At 39.6% G+C, this 18,210-nt stretch overlaps 1 protein-coding gene across 4 annotated transcripts; it reads left to right on the top strand.

The window, feature by feature from the left end:
- The first annotated feature begins 54 nt into the window (after positions 1–54).
- On the top strand, positions 55–17,051 carry LOC124860138 (trichohyalin-like). 4 transcript variants are annotated; one of them, XM_047353138.1, is made up of 18 exons: positions 55–186; positions 732–919; positions 1,176–1,316; positions 2,117–2,977; positions 5,620–6,081; positions 6,188–7,516; positions 7,659–7,745; positions 7,844–7,990; positions 10,647–10,763; positions 10,984–11,106; positions 11,188–11,244; positions 11,364–11,879; positions 12,809–13,045; positions 13,206–13,770; positions 14,652–14,782; positions 14,865–14,918; positions 15,003–15,180; positions 16,010–17,051. In XM_047353138.1, the coding sequence occupies exons 3-17, from the start codon at positions 1,254–1,256 to the stop codon at positions 15,120–15,122; spliced, it is 4,869 nt and encodes a 1,622-aa protein (XP_047209094.1). In that variant the 5' UTR covers positions 55–186; positions 732–919; positions 1,176–1,253; the 3' UTR covers positions 15,123–15,180; positions 16,010–17,051. The 4 variants fall into 4 exon arrangements, with proteins under 4 accessions (XP_047209094.1, XP_047209097.1, XP_047209095.1 ...); XM_047353141.1 differs by having other exon boundaries at positions 61–919; positions 7,662–7,724; XM_047353139.1 differs by having other exon boundaries at positions 61–919; positions 7,662–7,745.
- Positions 17,052–18,210: the final 1,159 nt, after the last annotated feature.

Raw genomic sequence — 18,210 nt, 5'->3', positions numbered from 1 at the left:
GAGGAGAAGACTTAAAGTTCAGGGCTGAATGTGGGGTGGGAGTAGGCTGAGTGCCAAATGGACATGGAGGATTCCTGAAATGAGCCTGTGGAGTTTCTATGGAAACAGGAGTACAACTGAGTCCACATATCTGACATTGAACTCACTGGAAGGGGAAGACTTTAAGAGCTGGAAATGCAAATTCAGGTTTGTATAAAAGTTGGATGATTTTTTTAAATCTCTGTTACTCCGAGCTTTGTATGAATTGTTTTTTAACTTTTCAAGTTTTTAAACAACAGAAGTCAAAACCTGTACTTCATTGTATTTCTGTGCTCCTGTTATTCACTGACAAACAAGTTAAATATTTGCCAGACTTGCTAGGTTGCTTTGCAGTCCTAAAACACAGGGTCACATTTTTCATGTTTGCATCAGGTGAGTTAATGACAGTATGAGCCCCTGAACGAAGGTGATGATTAACTGGGTTTAGGAAAACATGGCAATAACCCAACGATTTAGGAATGTGTCTTGCAGAGTGATACAGTAGGAGTGTTAGGAGAGACGTTGATCATTAGGAGATGGGGTAACCGGAGCGATACCTTTTGCCCAACAACTTACCAGCAAGCTGTTGACATGTTGAATAATAGATGAAGATATTTTTAAGTTTTTTAAGTTCAGAAATGAAGATTTCATTAAACATGCAGCCAGGAAAAGGTAACAGAAAACCTCTGAGTTTCTCTCCTCACTTGTCTTAGCTCTTGTCCCACAAGTAAACTTTCCTCAGAAGACACAGGCTGATCTATGGGGGATCACATGACCTCACTGGACAGAGCAGGTTCTAGAAGCAGCTCAGTTACCAGGAACTGAAACGGACCTGTAGGTTCTGTGTAACGGCGGGGGAGGACCTGAAGCACAAAGCACATTCAGTCATCCCGAGGAACAGGTGAGAACCAGGAGGAGATGGGATCCAGTAACACACAGACACCTGCTGCTCTATGCTAACCTTTGGGTGAGGAGATATCAGGTATCACACACACAACTGCCTCCAGAGCACTCTGTCATGTAAACGAAATGTGTTCAGGAGATTTTACCCACAGCTTTTTAAATTTAAGGACGTCTTAAAAGTGTTTAATTGAGAATTTGAGTAAAATTTGTTAAAATGAAATTATGTACACTGCTAATTTTCATTGCTTTGTTAGCATCAGAGAGTTGCAGAACACCAAGAGGAGCCTGCTGCCACAGCCTTATCAGCTAGCCGCTGCTTCGGAGCTCTCAGCATGCAGCTCTCTCAGAGACTGGACCAGAGACTCCACATGCTCAGACAGGAAGTCAGGACGATGGTGAGTGCTCTGGAAGAATAAATGATAAATCTCAGTGGCTTTTTAAACATGTTCATTTAGAATTATATTAGTATTACAGATTTGCACAGAATTTCATTACATAGACAAAGCAGTGCGAGATGGCTTACAGAATTGGAAAGTATACACTTTAGAGTTATTCAGTGTCATTTTTGTGTTTTAAATGAGCAGCACCTTTATTTTCTTTATCTTTTACATATTTGATATTGTTTTGAGGATCACGTTCATGCATTGGTGGTGGAATATGTTTTTGGTAGATTCCAGCTTGATTTATTTATTTGAATCACATTTTACTCACAAAACTTATTTTTAATATTTCTGGGATGTTGATCTGGACAGCTAAGTGGCAAAGGTGGTTGTTAACCAGTTTAAGTAACATTGGTGTTAATGAAACTAGGAACGGTTGGACTAGAGGAGATACAAGGAGACAGCCTTTCTAACAGTAATGGTGCAACAGGCCGTGGAGACAGGGTCAGTGTCACTACTGGCCACATGAGGCAGTACCTGGACACTATAGAGGCTGCCCAGGTAGTCCAACTCCCCCAGGATGGTACATCAGTACCTGCATTGCTTGGAAAGGTTTGTAGTGTTTCCCAGCACAAGCTGAAGAACATGGAGGAGATCCTAGGAGACAGCCGGTTATTCTTGGAGAGTTGGGCATGGCCATAGAAGGTCCTTATCCCATTGGCAAGAAGGAAATCCTTCAGTAACTATGTAGAGCTGAACTTTGCTGTGATATTTTTTCCGACTAATGCTATTATTCTCTCTGTGCTCCTACTCAGAGTCTGGAAAAGGAGCGAGAGGATCAAGTATGGAGGGAGCGGCTGCAGCGCTGTCAGAGGCAGTTGAAGGTCAAAGACGAGGAGATGAGTCGTCAGTCCCAGTATTTTGAGAACTTTAAAACCCAGCTCCAACAGAAGCTCAACCTGGCCCGCGACAGAGAGCAGAGTCTGCAGAGCCGCATCTACAGTTTAGAAAAGCAGCTGCTCAACGTGACTGTTAGCTCTGCTACAGGTATGGCAACAATCACAGCCATCAGAATTACTGCTGGGACTGGAATACACATGGATGAACTAGACAGGTTGCCTTCTATGAGAGGAGAGGGGGAAGGAGAAGAGGAGAACAAGGAAGAGAGGAGGAAGCAGTGGCAGCCAAATGTGGCAACTGTGATAAAAGAAGGGCCAAAGGTTGATGAGGGTAAGACGGAGACAGACACAGAGGGAGAAAGAGACAAAGAAACAAAACATACTTCAAATGAGGCCAGACTGCAAAGCTTCATTATCAGCCTGCAGGAGGATCTCAAGGTGCTGTTGGAGAGAGAGGAGGATGGGATGACTGAGCGGAGGAAACTGTTGGATGAGCTCCAGGAGGCTCAGGAAAACAGCCACTCTCTAGACTGCAAAGTGGAGGAGATGAAGGCAGAGCTGCATCAACTGAAACAGTCAGAGAGCTCCCTGATGGAGGAGGTGGAGGACCTGAAAAAGGAGAACCAGAGTCTCCAGCAGATCCTCAGGGATGCAGTTCCTCCTCAGTCATGTCTAAAACCCGAGGCAACACGTACACTTCCTGGAGCAAATTTGTCTCGCTGCAGCCCAGATGCACCTTTCCGCCCTCTGTCAGAAGGAGCTGTACGCCTGGGAGAGGTATGTAAGCAACAGCTCACTTAATCATCATAACCAGAAATTAATCAGGTGGTTTTGTTGAGATCAAAAGCTTTCTTTAAAACCATAACTTACAAAATGCAGACAGTACTAAAGAAAAGAGCTCGCTATAATCAAAAAACTACTTCAAATGATAACTTATATTTCATCATAGCTTCGACAGTTTTAGTTTTGTTTCTTCTGATGACAAGGCAGTAGCGGTTGACAGAGTTCATTAGCTCGGCTTTTTATAGTTTTGTATCATTAAAGCAGACAGGTTCAGTCTATTTGCTCATTTGATTATCTATAATCAAATCAATAAGCACCTTCTCTAATATACCAAGAGAAACCAAACATTAGTGAGCTTTTTGGATTGAAGTGAGTAACATAGGAGCACAAAACATTTCACAGGTCCAGGAGTTACCTGACACTGGAGAGCTGTAGCCTCCCCATGGGAAAATAATTCTCTATTACAACAGAAATGAATAATAATGAAAAATAATTGTTTGTCTTAAAAATATGAAACAAAAATAAGCTTAAGTACATATTTAGTGGCGTGCATGTTTGAGAAGGTTGTAAATTAGCAGGTTTCTGATGCTGAGTTTTTAAAAATCTGGCTAAACCTGTTTAGCTACTTAATTTTTCTTTCTTTTTTATTTTTATTTGCTTCAGATAGTTTTGAAGCCACAAAGCATATGTCCCAAACCGTGATGTGATTCCTACTGAACTGAAACATTTCCATCAAAGGACTTGCTGTTGGTTGATGTATTATAAATGATGGTGTTTTTGTACATTTATTGAATATGGAAAAATAATAAGATTTTTTTTTTTTATATTTGATTGGAGCATCTCTAACAACCTATAAATATTACAATAAATTTAAGCATTACAGAACTACTTTGTATCATATGAATATACACTGGGCAATAGTTCTCAGTTGCTAACTGGCTCAACTTGCATGAAACATTTACATACAGGTCCTTCTCAAAATATTAGCATATTGTGATAAAGTTCATTATTTTCCATAATGTAATGATGAAAATTTAACATTCATATATTTTAGATTCATTGCACACTAACTGAAATATTTCAGGTCTTTTATTGTCTTAATACGGATGATTTTGGCATACAGCTCATGAAAACCCAAAATTCCTATCTCACAAAATTAGCATATCATTAAAAGGGTCTCTAAACGAGCTATGAACCTAATCATCTGAATCAACGAGTTAACTCTAAACACCTGCAAAAGATTCCTGAGGCCTTTAAAACTCCCAGCCTGGTTCATCACTCAAAACCCCAATCATGGGTAAGACTGCCGACCTGACTGCTGTCCAGAAGGCCACTATTGACACCCTCAAGCAAGAGGGTAAGACACAGAAAGACATTTCTGTACGAATAGGCTGTTCCCAGAGTGCTGTATCAAGGCACCTCAGTGGGAAGTCTGTGGGAAGGAAAAAGTGTGGCAGAAAACGCTGCACAACGAGAAGAGGTTACTGGACCCTGAGGAAGATTGTGGAGAAGGGCCGATTCTAGACCTTGGGGGACCTGCGGAAGCAGTGGACTGAGTCTGGAGTAGAAACATCCAGAGCCACCGTGCACAGGCGTGTGCAGGAAATGGGCTACAGGTGCCGCATTCCCCAGGTCAAGCCACTTTTGAACCAGAAACAGCAGCAGAAGCGCCTGACCTGGGCTACAGAGAAGCAGCACTGGACTGTTGCTCAGTGGTCCAAAGTACTTTTTTCGGATGAAAGCAAATTCTGCATGTCATTCGGAAATCAAGGTGCCAGAGTCTGGAGGAAGACTGGGGAGAAGGAAATGCCAAAATGCCAGAAGTCCAGTGTCAAGTACCCACAGTCAGTGATGGTCTGGGGTGCCGTGTCAGCTGCTGGTGTTGGTCCACTGTGTTTTATCAAGGGCAGGGTCAATGCAGCTAGCTATCAGGAGATTTTGGAGCACTTCATGCTTCCATCTGCTGAAAAGCTTTATGGAGATGAAGATTTCATTTTTCAGCACGACCTGGCACCTGCTCACAGTGCCAAAACCACTGGTAAATGGTTTACTGACCATGGTATCACTGTGCTCAATTGGCCTGCCAACTCTCCTGACCTGAACCCCATAGAGTATCTGTGGGATATTGTGAAGAGAACGTTGAGAGACTCAAGACCCAACACTCTGGATGAGCTAAAGGCCGCTATCGAAGCATCCTGGGCCTCCATAAGACCTCAGCAGTGCCACAGGCTGATTGCCTCCATGCCACGCCGCATTGAAGCAGTCATTTCTGCCAAAGGATTCCCGACCAAGTATTGAGTGCATAACTGTACATGATTATTTGAAGGTTGACGTTTTTTGTATTAAAAACACTTTTCTTTTATTGGTCGGATGAAATATGCTAATTTTGTGAGATAGGAATTTTGGGTTTTCATGAGCTGTATGCCAAAATCATCCTTATTATGACAATAAAAGACCTGAAATATTTCAGTTAGTGTGCAATGAATCTAAATATATGAATATTAAATTTTCATCATGACATTATGGAAAATAATGAACTTTATCACAATACGCTAATATTTTGAGAAGGACCTGTATAATCCTAAATTATTGTTGGCATGTATTTAATATTTACAATTTTTTTAAATATTTTGTAGGTGCAGTCAAATCAGCCTTTTCTGTCTGCAGTTCCACCTATTGACCATCAGGGTGCGGCAGAGCACACACAGAACGACTCACAGGACCGTTTCACTCCACCCAAATCAAAAACCCCAAAACAAAATCATCTCAACCTCTTTCACCACAGAGGCTCCAACCCCAACCCAGGTTTCCAGTCCCTTTCCATCTCCACAGAGTTTCTAACTGAGCCCAAACTGGGAAACATGGAGGAAATTCCTAGTGAAGAGTCAGATGCCCTGAAGGCAGCTTTCCACAGCTTAGGTTTTGGTGATGATTTGCAAGCTCTTAAAGAAGAACGTGACCACCTGGAGGTGAAACTTCAGCACACAAAAGCAGAGCTGCAGGCTATAGCTCAGGAGAACGCTGAATTAAAGTTACAGCTCAGGAGAGAGACTGAACAAAAATGGAGTGCAAATGAGCAGTGGTCATCAAAAGAAAAGGTATTTCAAGTGTCGTTACTCCCTAAAATGTTACCAAAAGTAAGCTTTACTCTACTTCCAATACATTTGTATTCAATTTGTATCTTTTTATTACTGTGCTTTGCAGATTATCACATCATCCACCTGTAATAGAGATTATCATCTTCCATTAAATTCTGACGAATATGATACATGTCTTGACCTGACACAGGGCGAGCTCATCCAAGCCCTGAATCAGGAAAACCGGGCCTTGGCAGATAGGATCCAAGAGCTGTTAGCTCACATTGAACTCAGAGAATTGGAGATGAGAAAGGAGCAAACACACTTGAGGGAGTGTATTTGTAGGCTGGAGGAGGATGGTGTCAGGCTGGAGCAGGAGAACCAGGAACAAGTTAATTTGATCTCAGAACTCACCAGGAAGACTGAAGATGATCTGAATACCATTATGGAGCTTCAGCAAACGTTAGAAGAGAGCAAAGAGGAACCACAAGTTAAGCAGCACTGCAGAACTCTGTGGCAAAGTGAACACCGGGATGGAATAACGGGATGTTTTCAAGAGAAAAAGCAAGAAGAATATGTAGAGAATTTAGTAGAAAGTTTGGTTAAAGGAGAGAAAGAAACTGACAATTTGACCACAACCTCCTCATCTTGTCAGCTAAATGTTCAGGATAACTCATCACAAAACAGTCTTCATGCAAGTTCTCTGACAGATGAGGTAGCCCAACTCAACACCTCAATCCAGAGCCTCAAAACAGAACAAAAAGAGCTGACAGTCAAGATCAGTTCTCTCAGAGAGGAGCAGAAAGAAGTCACTCTCTCTGTCCAAAAACAAACAGAAGACAAACAGCAGTTAACTCGCTCAGTGTGGGCTCTGAAGGAGCAGAAAGATTGCATCTCTCAGTCTCTACATGGACTTAAACAAGAGAAGGAGAATCTGAACCGGGCCGTCTGCAGTCTGAAGGATGAAAGAGATCAGCATACAAGGTCCATCAGTGGCCTAAAAAAAGAGAAAGAGGAGCTAACTCGGTCTTTATCTACTCTTCAAAGAGACAAAGATGTGATAAAAGACTCTATTTCAAGTGGTGAAGAAGAGAGCGATCGGATCATGAAGTCTCTGCAGAGAGACGAACTAACCGATTCCCTCAAAGGTCTCGCAGAAGAGAGAGACGAGAAAGAACTAACTCTCGCTTTGAACGGGGAACATGGCCAGCTAATATCTGTCAGCTGTTTGAAAGAAGAAAAGGAAAAACTGCAACAGTCAATCATCAGGCTAAAGCAAGAACAAGAAAACATAAAGCAAATAATCTTGGGTTTAAAAGAGGAGAAATGCAGCCTTCAAACACAAGCTGAGGAGACCAATCATGAGTTTAATCTAAGAAGTGAGAATATGAGTAGAGGGACAGGAGATAATTGTCCAAGATGTGAGTCCAGTAACAACAGAGGAACGTCTGTTCAGGTATTTAGGTTAATTAGGTTAATTAATGTATATCTGTTCAATCAATCCAAGCATTTAGTTTTATAATTATCCTCTGTGCTGCAATTCATCATATTTAACTATTTACTACTTTCTTTCTCCATGTGGTTTTGATGGATGACAGAAGGAAAGTGACCTGTTGATGGAGAGTGAAGCTTTGGGAGCCGAATTAAAGAAGTCAAGAGAAGAAGTGGAAAAGAGTCGTGAAGAAGTGAGTGCGAGCAACTTCTCCTTTTGTAATGGGAAAAGCTATTAATATAATTTTATCTTTTATATATATGATCATTATCGTTTTTCCTATACCTGTAGATCAGGAAGCTGCATGCTGAGCTGTCTCAGGCAGAAGCTATGCGTGAAGTGGTAGAGAAAGAGGCAGCTGAGCAGGTGATGAGACTGACAGAATCAGCTGGTCAGAGGGAAGACATCATGAAGGAAAATGAGACCCTTTCAATGCAGGTACTTAATTACAGGTTACAGTTGGATTATTTTAACCTCCTCACCCTTACGACGTTGCTGTGATATTAATTAAACTGTCTTACATCTTTATACCGAAGCTGATATTTATCTATGAACTTGAGTTCTGCATTAAGTGTCTCAGCAATAAACCCTCATGCAGGAAACCCTAGCTTTGTTTTTACAGCAACAAAGGACACAAAGAAACAAAAGTTTAAATTACATATAATCGCAATTATCCAAATCACTATTTCCAAATAAACTCCTGTCCTTCTATAAATAGATAAACCCATTCAGTCAATTTTATGTAAAATGTCATGGTCAATATTATTTAGTTCCTTTGCCGCAATTTTTTAATTTTTGATTTTTTTCAAGAATATTCCCTGAGCTAAGATGAGTTTTATCTGGGGTTGACATATTTGAAAGAAATCATGATGCCTTTACTGCTTCATCTAATAGTTAAACTCACCCACATCGGAACCTTCCTCTGTGCTTCAAGTACTTCTCTCATACTCTTAAACTCTCTCTAAATAGATCTAGCCAAATTAATGAAACCCAGACTTTTTTTTTTTATTCTTTATTTTCAAAGTTTTTGTTAGTGCCAAAAAGACACTTAAATGTTACATGTAACCCAAGGGGTGTGCCATTGATGTACATCAGTATTTATACAAAAATGGAAATACAACATAATTCATAATTAATTAATAATAATTAATAATTAATAAAATACACCATTTACATCAGATTTAAAGAAAATCTTCCCTTATAGTTGTGATAAACTCAATCCACCTACTCCATTTTTCCTCAATTTTGTTGTACTTGCTGTAATCTGATATTAAATGTTATTCTCTCTAGTTTTACGATACAATATATGATATCAAACCATTCGATTAGTGTTGGTGTTTGGGGGCTCAGCCATTTCCTAGTAATGGCTTTCCTGGCTGCCGCACTCAAAATTTGAAACGAATATTTAAATTTTATGTCACATTATCCCCAAGTAGTAAACCTAGATACATTGATTCTAGCTGAATGGGTTTGTCCATGTGAAACAGCTTTTTTTTTAAATGTTATGGACTTCATTCCAAAATGGTACAATCAAAGGGCATGTCCAAAATATGTGGTAATGGTTGCTGATTTAATAAAATGTTTTCCTTGGATTGACGTTTTGAAAAACCTGACCATGTTCTTCCAGCAGAATTCCCTCCAATATCAGAGTTGGATGTTTTCCACTATATCTCACAGATTGATGTTCATTCCAGTTCAGATATTGTTAAATTGCCCTCTTTTTCCCATTTTTGTTTCACATGGCACAGTGTTCCTTTTGATTGGCAGGGACCTTTGTAGAGTCTTGAAATTGTTTGATGGTTATAATTTGCAATGTAGGCAACCACAAATACTCTAATCAAATGACTATTTTGATACTTTTCTTTTGTATTCTTCAACGATTTTCCAATATAGTTTCGAATTTGGAGAAATCTAAAGAAGTCATTGTTATTTATCCCGTAATCTGTTTTCAATGTTTGAAAGTTGTTCATTTTCCCTTGACTTAGCAGGGTACAATATGCAGTCAAACCTTATGCAGCCCACTCTTTGAACCTTACATCCAACCTGTCGGGGTGAAGTCTTTATCATATCCACACCATCTCAGCAGTCCGACCACGTAATTTAAGTTGTTATATTGCCTTATTCTACAATTTAAGAGACAAAGCCATAAATGGATTTTTCAAATTTCCTATTCTGTCCAATCTAATTTTTAAGCCAATTAATTCTTGAATTGGATATTTGTTTGTTGTTGCTTCTTCAATTTCTTTCCATTTAGCAAAATAATTTTAGTTTCACAAACACACAAGTGGTCTCAATTGTGCAGGCACATAGTAATCTTTAAGAGATGGGAGCACCACTTCCTCTTATTCCTAGATAATTGTAGATTTTGATATTTAATTCTCAGCCTTTTACCCTGCCAGATGTATCATGAAATTAATCGTTTCCACTCCTGGAATTGTTGGTCTGGCAGTTCTATAGGGAGAGATTGAAATAGGTAAAGTAGCCGAGGTAATATATTCATTTGAACTGATTGGATTCTGGATCCAAAGCCAAGAAGAGGAATGGCACTCCATTTTTGTACATCTTCTTTAATGGTTTTATTTAATGGTAGGTAGTTATCATGATACAGGTTTTTTAAATCTTTAGATATTGTAACTCCAAGGTATTTCATCTTGGCAGCTCCCCAATTTAGTGGGTATCTATCAGACATGAGTTTAAAAACCCAGACATTTATAAACTCATGTCTGGATGTTTTCAACACATCTATGTTTGATGCCCAGAAATCTACACATTTTTGGATTTTATTTTTAAAGAAACCCCCAATTCATTACAGCAGGCATACTGATGATCCATAAAACTGAACAGTTCCAGTGTAGTTTCACTAAACCCTGAAATATAGCTCTACATGCCACTTTTTATCACTTTTATCAGTATTGTTTTACAGGCTCTTCTTTCTTGTTTTTAAAGGTTATATTGTCCCCGGCATATGTGTCAGTTTGATTATGTTCCTAAAAAGCGTTTATCATCTTGTTTTACTCTTGCTTTACTTGTTTAAGGTTAAAAAAAAACAAAGTATAAATGTGTTGGGTCTGACTAGTGGCTGTGCCTGCTGCAGGTGAAGGAGCTGCAGAATAAACTGATGGCCCTGCACAGGGAGAAGACTGATGCTTTGTCTCTGAAGGCACAAACAGAGGAGCAATTTAACATCCTTGCCGCTCAGCTCAAAGCAAAGGCACGACTTCTTTGTTTTTCTTTATGTCTCAGCATTAACTCTCGAGGACATTTATTTCAGTAACAACCGTAGGGCAATGACTTGAGGCTGATAAATTGATGTTATACAGGCATGTAACAAGATCATATTGACATTTTTCATTTAATCACTGTCATTGTTCTTCAGCTGTTTTAAGTAGTAATTTGTCCTTGATGTAAAGTATGTGTGTAACCCTCCACAGACCGTCGCTCTGGAGGAGTTGAACTCGGAGTATATAGCTCTGAAACAAGGACGGGGCAGCAGGGATGATCACACGGCTGCTCTCGTCTCCCTCAGAGCTCGCTACAATGACATCAGAGCTAAGGTGGGTAACCAGTCAGCATGTTTGAGGTTCTGCCTTTAATTTTTTTGTTTAATGATTGAATGCGTTTGATTTTATTTGCAGTATGATGCACTTCTTAAAAGAAAAAGCCAAACTGATCTGGATGTTGCTCCCTTGAAGGTGAAGGAACACAATAATTGCTCTCCTGAACTGTTATGTTGTTTTGTGTTGCTTTGTTTTTGCTGCTGAACAGCTCTCTGTGGTTGATTTTTGCTTACAGACATTTTGTCCAATAATAGGCCAAGCTGTCTTGCCTGGTGGTGAAGTGTCAGGAAAGGAACGGCTTGTTAGCCGAAATGATGAAGTCCATGCACAGACGAGGCTACCTGGAGCCCAGGCTGATGCAGCAGGCTGAGCATCTTCTCAGGGATGCTGCTCTTCAGGACTACACTGCTGCATTCTCACCAGAAAGCAAAACCCAACGCAGAGAGCACTGTAGTAACGTAACCCAAGATTTTTTTTCAGCGTTTCAAGGCTGCAACAAGGGATTTATGCCTGATCCTACCTACCCAGTTGTATCGAGCTGTTTGGTTAATCAACAAAAAGAGGTCTCGTCGGAATCTGGAGTCGAGTGTGGTGAAAGTGAAAAATGTACTTTGAGATTTGCTGGTGAGACTTCAAAAAATCCTCAAGACTGCTGGAAAGTTGCACCTGCAGCGGCACAAACACTGAAGGAAATTTCCCCAGGGTCAGTCTCTCCTGCAGTGTCCCCTGATGTCCCATTAAAGGAGAGCATCTTCATAAGCAGTCCCCAGGTGAGGAAATATAAACATCTTAAAACAAGTTACAAAAAAAACCAAACCCTTGAATTTACAAATAAAAACGCTTAATAAATCTAAACTATAATCATGGTTTTGTTCTCCCCTCGGAGGGGAGATAAATATGAAGTTTAAAAATTGACAATCTGACTCTGCACATATACGACTGCAAGGTTTCAGTAAACAGATTTTGTTCTGCTGGGGATCTTTGCTAAGGAAACAGTTTGCAGAAACGCGGGGCTGGAATTAGCTTTATTCCTTTATGTTATGATAAGCCTTGTTAATAATTCAACTCACTAAAACGTGCTTAAACAATTGTTTCTTCGCTTCGTTTGGAATGTAGTAATTTGTATTCAAGTGTCTTTCATGTGGCTGTTGGGTAACCCTCAGCTGAGTAAGCCTTTAAAGGTGTTGACTGGATCTGTACTGACTCGCTACTTTGTCTGGATAATAGATTGCACGCCTTTAAGAAAAAAACAGATGTGTTTATTGCAAACCCCACTGACCCATTGGGCAATTTTATCCACAAGTTGACTTATTTATCTTATTTCTGACTAACACAAAGAGGCTGCTATATGTATTAGACAGAGTTGTTTTACAGGTATTTTAGTACCTAATTTAATGCAGATGCCCTACTGATACAGATTCCTTGTAGGAATGTTGTTATAGTGTATCTTTGTACCAACTTACCATGTTAAACTGCAGAGTATTGTTATCAGCATATTTTAACAATGTAGTACTAATGTCGCCTTTGGTACAAAACTGCCGTGTCACAGTGACCTCGCTTGGCTATAGATGTCCCAATGACAATGTATGGGTTTTCTGTGTTTGTAGGGTGAGTGTTTTGTGTATAATTGTCGAATTAGAGTCTTGTGATTGCCAATAAATAGTTAATCTAACACAGTTCTTGATCAATCCCTGCTCAGCTGTCTCCTGCCACTGTACCACTCCAAGCAACCAGCCGACCAGAGAAAATTAGCTCTCCTTATGGGAAGGTGAAAGAGAAGTACTCCTCAAATACAACTGAGGTGGGGGGACGCACGCAGAGTCCTTCTACGGCGTCCTCAAGCACACAAGTCAGTCCAAGCAGGAGACTGAGCAGTCCTGAGAAGATCCTCAACCTGCAAGAAGAACTGCAGAAGACTCTCATGGATAGCTTTCAGGTACGCTGAGGCATTAATGTTGGATAGGATGCTTTAAAGTATTGTATACTCATAAAGTATTTATTGGAAATCTTTAAGTATGCTAAAGATATATTAACACAAGGTAAAATAAAAGTTTAAGTTGGTTTGTGTTTTATGTTTCTGTTTGTCTTCTCTTAAGGCACCTAAGAACAGAGGAAGAGGACAGGAACCCCGTAAAAATCTCTCACCATCAGCGCCTACAGACCTAAACTTACCCAAACCAACAAAACATTTTTCTTTCAGTGTTCGGCATACTGACTCTCTGCCAGTCTCCAAATTTCCGTGCCCTACTAAACACACTCCAGTTGTAACTGCTAAATCCAACACCTCTAATAAGGCACCAACTCTTTTTAATGCAGTTACATTTAGGTCTGCTAATGCCAAAAAAACTCTAGGCACGTTTACTCCCTGTCACCTTGAAGCAGACGGATCTATAACATCAGAACTTTCATCCTCTTCTGATTTTTCTTTCAACTCTGCAACTCACAGAAAAGACGGCTCCATCTCAAGTGACGACACTAAGTTAACAACACACTCAAAGCAGCGAAAGGAAATTATTACCGTGCTTAATTTATCTGATGCTACACGTACAGATACATTCAATACATCCTGCAGTCAGGCTGCTCGTTTCTCACCTGAGAGATCCCACAAGGTTGCCATGGACACCACGGCTGCGTTGAGAAATACTTCAAGACCAAGACCAGGTAATTTCTAAATTCCGGATTTCAGGATTGTTCAAGAGCATTTTTTTCTTTTGCATTTTCTCAGTTTTCTGTGCACAGAAAAAAGACGTTATGGGCAGTGAATGCCCCGTGAAAAGCTGAGTCTTCTCTGATTAATCACTTCAGGAAACCTATTCCCCATGAAATTTGTAATGTTTTGGTTCTGATTTATATATGTTTTGAGACAGACAAAAACACTTAAGGCAGAAAGTTAGCATATGCCAGCATTCCCTGTTACATGCATTCAAGTGCAAAGGAGCAATTCTTTTATTTCTCTCCAGGGAATTACAGAAATCTTGAACAATTTACTCCACCTTCTTCTAAATCGTATGCAGAGGGATATAAAATTCAAGCAGAAAATAAAAGGGAATGCATGGTCCTGTGGGACCATATTTGACCGTACTGCACAAACAATAAAAAAAAAAAGAAACAAAAATAAAATATATATATATATGTATCATTCTGACATACCCTAATAAGCTTTAATATAGTTCTGACTATAAAGTATTTTGTTGCTGCACCTCACTCTGTACAACATGGTGCTCTATATTACAGCACTGTATTGGTTTTTCTTTGCATATTGCTGCCTGTCTTTTAAATTAATGAAAATGCTGCAGCACACTCCAGTGCACATTCTTGTTTAGTGTTCCCCATTTTATTGCCTTCACAACACACTGCTGTGTGCGATTATTACGGTTTAATGTATGATTTGGGCCTATTAGCTCTCTGAGAATATACTGTGTCGTGTTGTCTTTGTTGTGGATAGAATTTGAAATATGAAAATAGCTTGTTTTTGTACACTGAAAGGAATAAAGAAAACTGGGTGTAAATGTGCAAAAATGTATTCCTCTAACCCTCTTTAGGAGTTCCAGCGGAGGTTCTCTCTGTTGAGGTCATTAAAACAGTGGGACAGAGCGGCCTTCTGATTGGCTGGGAGAGGCCGCCTCTTGACGAGCTCGGCTGTAGCAATGCCACTTTTGTGTATGGATATAGGGTAGGTGGAAATAGTGGCTCTTTACCTCGCAGTGTTTCCTACTGGGATTGTATAAATACAGCATTTCCCTTTCATCCTTCAGGTTTTTGTAAACCAGGATTTCCACAAATCTGTCATGAGCTCAGCGTGTACCAAGGTACAAGCCCCGTTTCCACGTTACACCTGAAGTATTTAGATCTTTTGGACCAAGGTAGTATACATTGTTTTCTTTTTGTTTTAGTGTATCCTGGAGAACATCGATCTAAGTGCCCCTGTCCAGATTGGTATCCAGACTCTTGGCTCTAATGGACTCCACTCTGACAGTGTCCACACCATTTATACCAACTCAGACAGTGAATAGTAACCCTGGCTCTAAGTTGCTAGAACACATCCAGCCTCTCAGTGGGACACAACATCAGGTAATACTATTAGAAATGCATGTTTTGTTTTGTTTGGGTTACCATCTGAAATGTCTTTTAGATCTTTGTGTATCTGGTGAAAAGCATCAAATGCTCTATAGAAGCTTTTTATGGTCTGTTAGTTTATGTGTTCCTACATATTTGAATGGTTACTACGCTATGTGTAGCAGAAAACCAATACTGTCATCCCTCTGAAAACCCCATCCCTACAGTGAAACATTGACCCTTGTTACTTCTACTTGCTACCAGCTACCATTTTAGTATCTACTCGACCAGGGATCCAAGTTGAAGATGCGTCGTCAGAAAACCACCGGTCACAGGGAGCTAGACGGTGGTTTTTCACATACAAATCACGTCGCGTTACTTTTTAGGCCGCCTTGCTTCGATGACCTCACCCACATTGAGGTGGTACTCCTTGTAATTTCAAACAACCCAAAATGTGTAGAGTCGAGTAAATCCGCGTCAAGTTGAGCAAGTGATAATGGAAAACGGTGGTGGTGGCAGCTTGTTGCAAGCCGCATTTTTCAGATTTTTTTTTTTTTTTGGTCAAGCATTTTGAAAAATCATTTTTTGTTCTCTTTTCATTTGAGAATTATATGCAACTTTGTGTTGATCGGTCACATAAATCCCAATAAAAGGCACTGATGTTTGCGGTTGTCATCTGAAAAGGTTAAAAGGGTGTCAATATTTTTAGAGGATATGCTGAGCTTAGTCTGATTAGAAGCAGTTGCTTTGTTTTCTGTGTACCAATAAAAGAAACTACTTGAAGGTTTTAAGCCAGACAGTAACAATCTCTGTCTTGTTTCTTGTGTGTGTGTTTGCCCTGCAGTGCCCCATAGCTGCAGCCATCTAACCCTCGACCTCAGTTAAGCTATCTCTGCTAGAACAACTGCACCACTGGGAGAATCCAGTCAACCAATCAGAAATAAGACATTTCACTTTGTTTTTACCTGCCTGTGAACACGCAGCAACCTGAAGCTGACTCGTAAACCTCAAAAATGTTACATGAAGATGTCAAAGGGAAGCTCTGTGAACTTTCTGCCTCTGCAATCAAAGGTCATTTCCTGTGAAAAAACAAAAACTGCTTCTTTCACTTTGTGTTTCACCTGCAGAACCTTTTAGATAAGGTGTTGTGACAATATACACATCAGCAGTGGCTGCCAATGCAACAACCTGTTAAAACGTTTAGACATTTTTCATGGAGCCAAGAGTTGTCAAACTAAAAATGCATTACTGACTTCAACATTTACTGACTATGTTCATGGAAATGTTGGAATGACGTCTGCATCCTTTATACTGTGTGGACCCTAAGCTTCATTAAAGAGCTCCTCCGCTGCCTCTCTGGACTCTACAAGCCGAACATCCAGCTAAAGGGACATTAAAGACCTTTGGACTGAAAACACATCAGACATGATGGTCATACTACTTTATTTTTATACATGAAGCCAAATATGTTGAAATGATGATTCACTCCAAAGACTCATTTGTTCCCCTCCTCTCACAGGTCAACAGGATTTATTTGACCACAGAAGATATTCAAATGTAAACATTTGCACACAGGGTTTATTTAGATCTTAAAGAAATAAAAAAAATCAGATAATCACTGATATTTTTTGTAGAGAATATTATAAAAACATATGCCAACATACTTTACCTCACACTGTATGTTTTCGTTTTGTATGGGTGACACTTCATACTTAATGTTTGCACTCAGATTTTTTTCCTTTATTTTGATAAATGTTCACGACACACATGTGTGTAGAGTGATCTTGGTGCAATAAAGGTATTTTTCTATCAGTTATCAATGTTGCGTTCCCACAGATTTGTTCTTACTGTACCAAGAATAAACGTTTCTAAGATATTAACTATCAGCATAGTGTGTGTGCCTGTTATGTGTCACAAAAGCTGCCATTCACAAATGAAAAAATTATTTAAGTTGAAAATTTTTCATTTGTCTTTAAAATTTAGATTTTTTCAGCTACATGATAGTCCTGGGAGAGCAAGAATACATTTATTTTATTTCTGCTAACTTCGAAACTCTTACTGCTGCTAAATATGGAAACCCCTACTACTGAACACTAGATGGCAGTCATGAGACATGCTCATGATGTTATACCTCTGCCAAATCTGACAGATGTTCTTAACAGAGATTTGGTGCATCTAAAGACACATTTAATTTATTTAAAACATCTCAATGACTGTACCTTCATTCAGCACTAAGCAGACACAACACCAAAAACCAAGTGTGAAAGAATAAGAAGCACAAGCAGCAAAAAGGAGCTTATTAATCACCTGCTGTGCTCGGCAGCTTTGAGGGCTCCTCTGAGGTCGTTATTGCTGGAGCTCAGCAGAAAGAATGGGCCTACAGGCAGAGAAAGGAGTGTGTGTTAAACTGTAGGTGTATAATTTATGGATTCAAGATGGCTGCATAGTAAATTAACTTTACAAAAAAATTCTTAAAATGTTAGTCTTGCTGATAGTTCCAACTGCAGCATGAAAAGTATTTTAATTAGTTAATGAAAGAAGTGCATCACAGTGATGGTAAAAATGCTTCAATACAAGCCATCTACAGGTCCTTCTCAAAATATTAGCATATTGTGATAAAGTTCATTATTTTCCATAATGTAATGATGAAAATTTAACATTCATATATTTTAGATTCATTGCACACTAACTGAAATATTTCAGGTCTTTTATTGTCTTAATACGGATGATTTTGGCATACAGCTCATGAAAACCCAAAATTCCTATCTCACAAAATTAGCATATTTCATTCGACCAATAAAAGAAAAGTGTTTTTAATACAAAAAACGTCAATCTTCAAATAATCATGTACAGTTATGCACTCAATACTTGGTCGGGAATCCTTTTGCAGAAATGACTGCTTCAATGCGGCGTGGCATGGAGGCAATCAGCCTGTGGCACTGCTGAGGTCTTATGGAGGCCCAGGATGCTTCGATAGCGGCCTTTAGCTCATCCAGAGTGTTGGGTCTTGAGTCTCTCAACGTTCTCTTCACAATATCCCACAGA

This window comes from Girardinichthys multiradiatus, chromosome 23 (assembly GCF_021462225.1).
Source record: "Girardinichthys multiradiatus isolate DD_20200921_A chromosome 23, DD_fGirMul_XY1, whole genome shotgun sequence".
In the NCBI taxonomy this organism is placed as follows: Eukaryota; Metazoa; Chordata; class Actinopteri; order Cyprinodontiformes; family Goodeidae; genus Girardinichthys; species Girardinichthys multiradiatus.
Note: the sequence above shows the minus strand (reverse complement) of the source record. Positions and strands in the feature narration are given on the sequence as shown.

Excerpts from the sequence above, each read along its gene's own strand:
- LOC124860138 (XM_047353138.1), top strand. The coding sequence starts at position 1,254 with ATGCAGCTCTCTCAGAGACTGGACCAGAGACTCCACATGCTCAGACAG. Across the intron at positions 7,517-7,658 it reads ACAGAGGAACGTCTGTTCAG|AAGGAAAGTGACCTGTTGAT; the intron begins GTATTTAGGTTA and ends GATGGATGACAG. Across the intron at positions 11,245-11,363 it reads TGGATGTTGCTCCCTTGAAG|GCCAAGCTGTCTTGCCTGGT; the intron begins GTGAAGGAACAC and ends GTCCAATAATAG.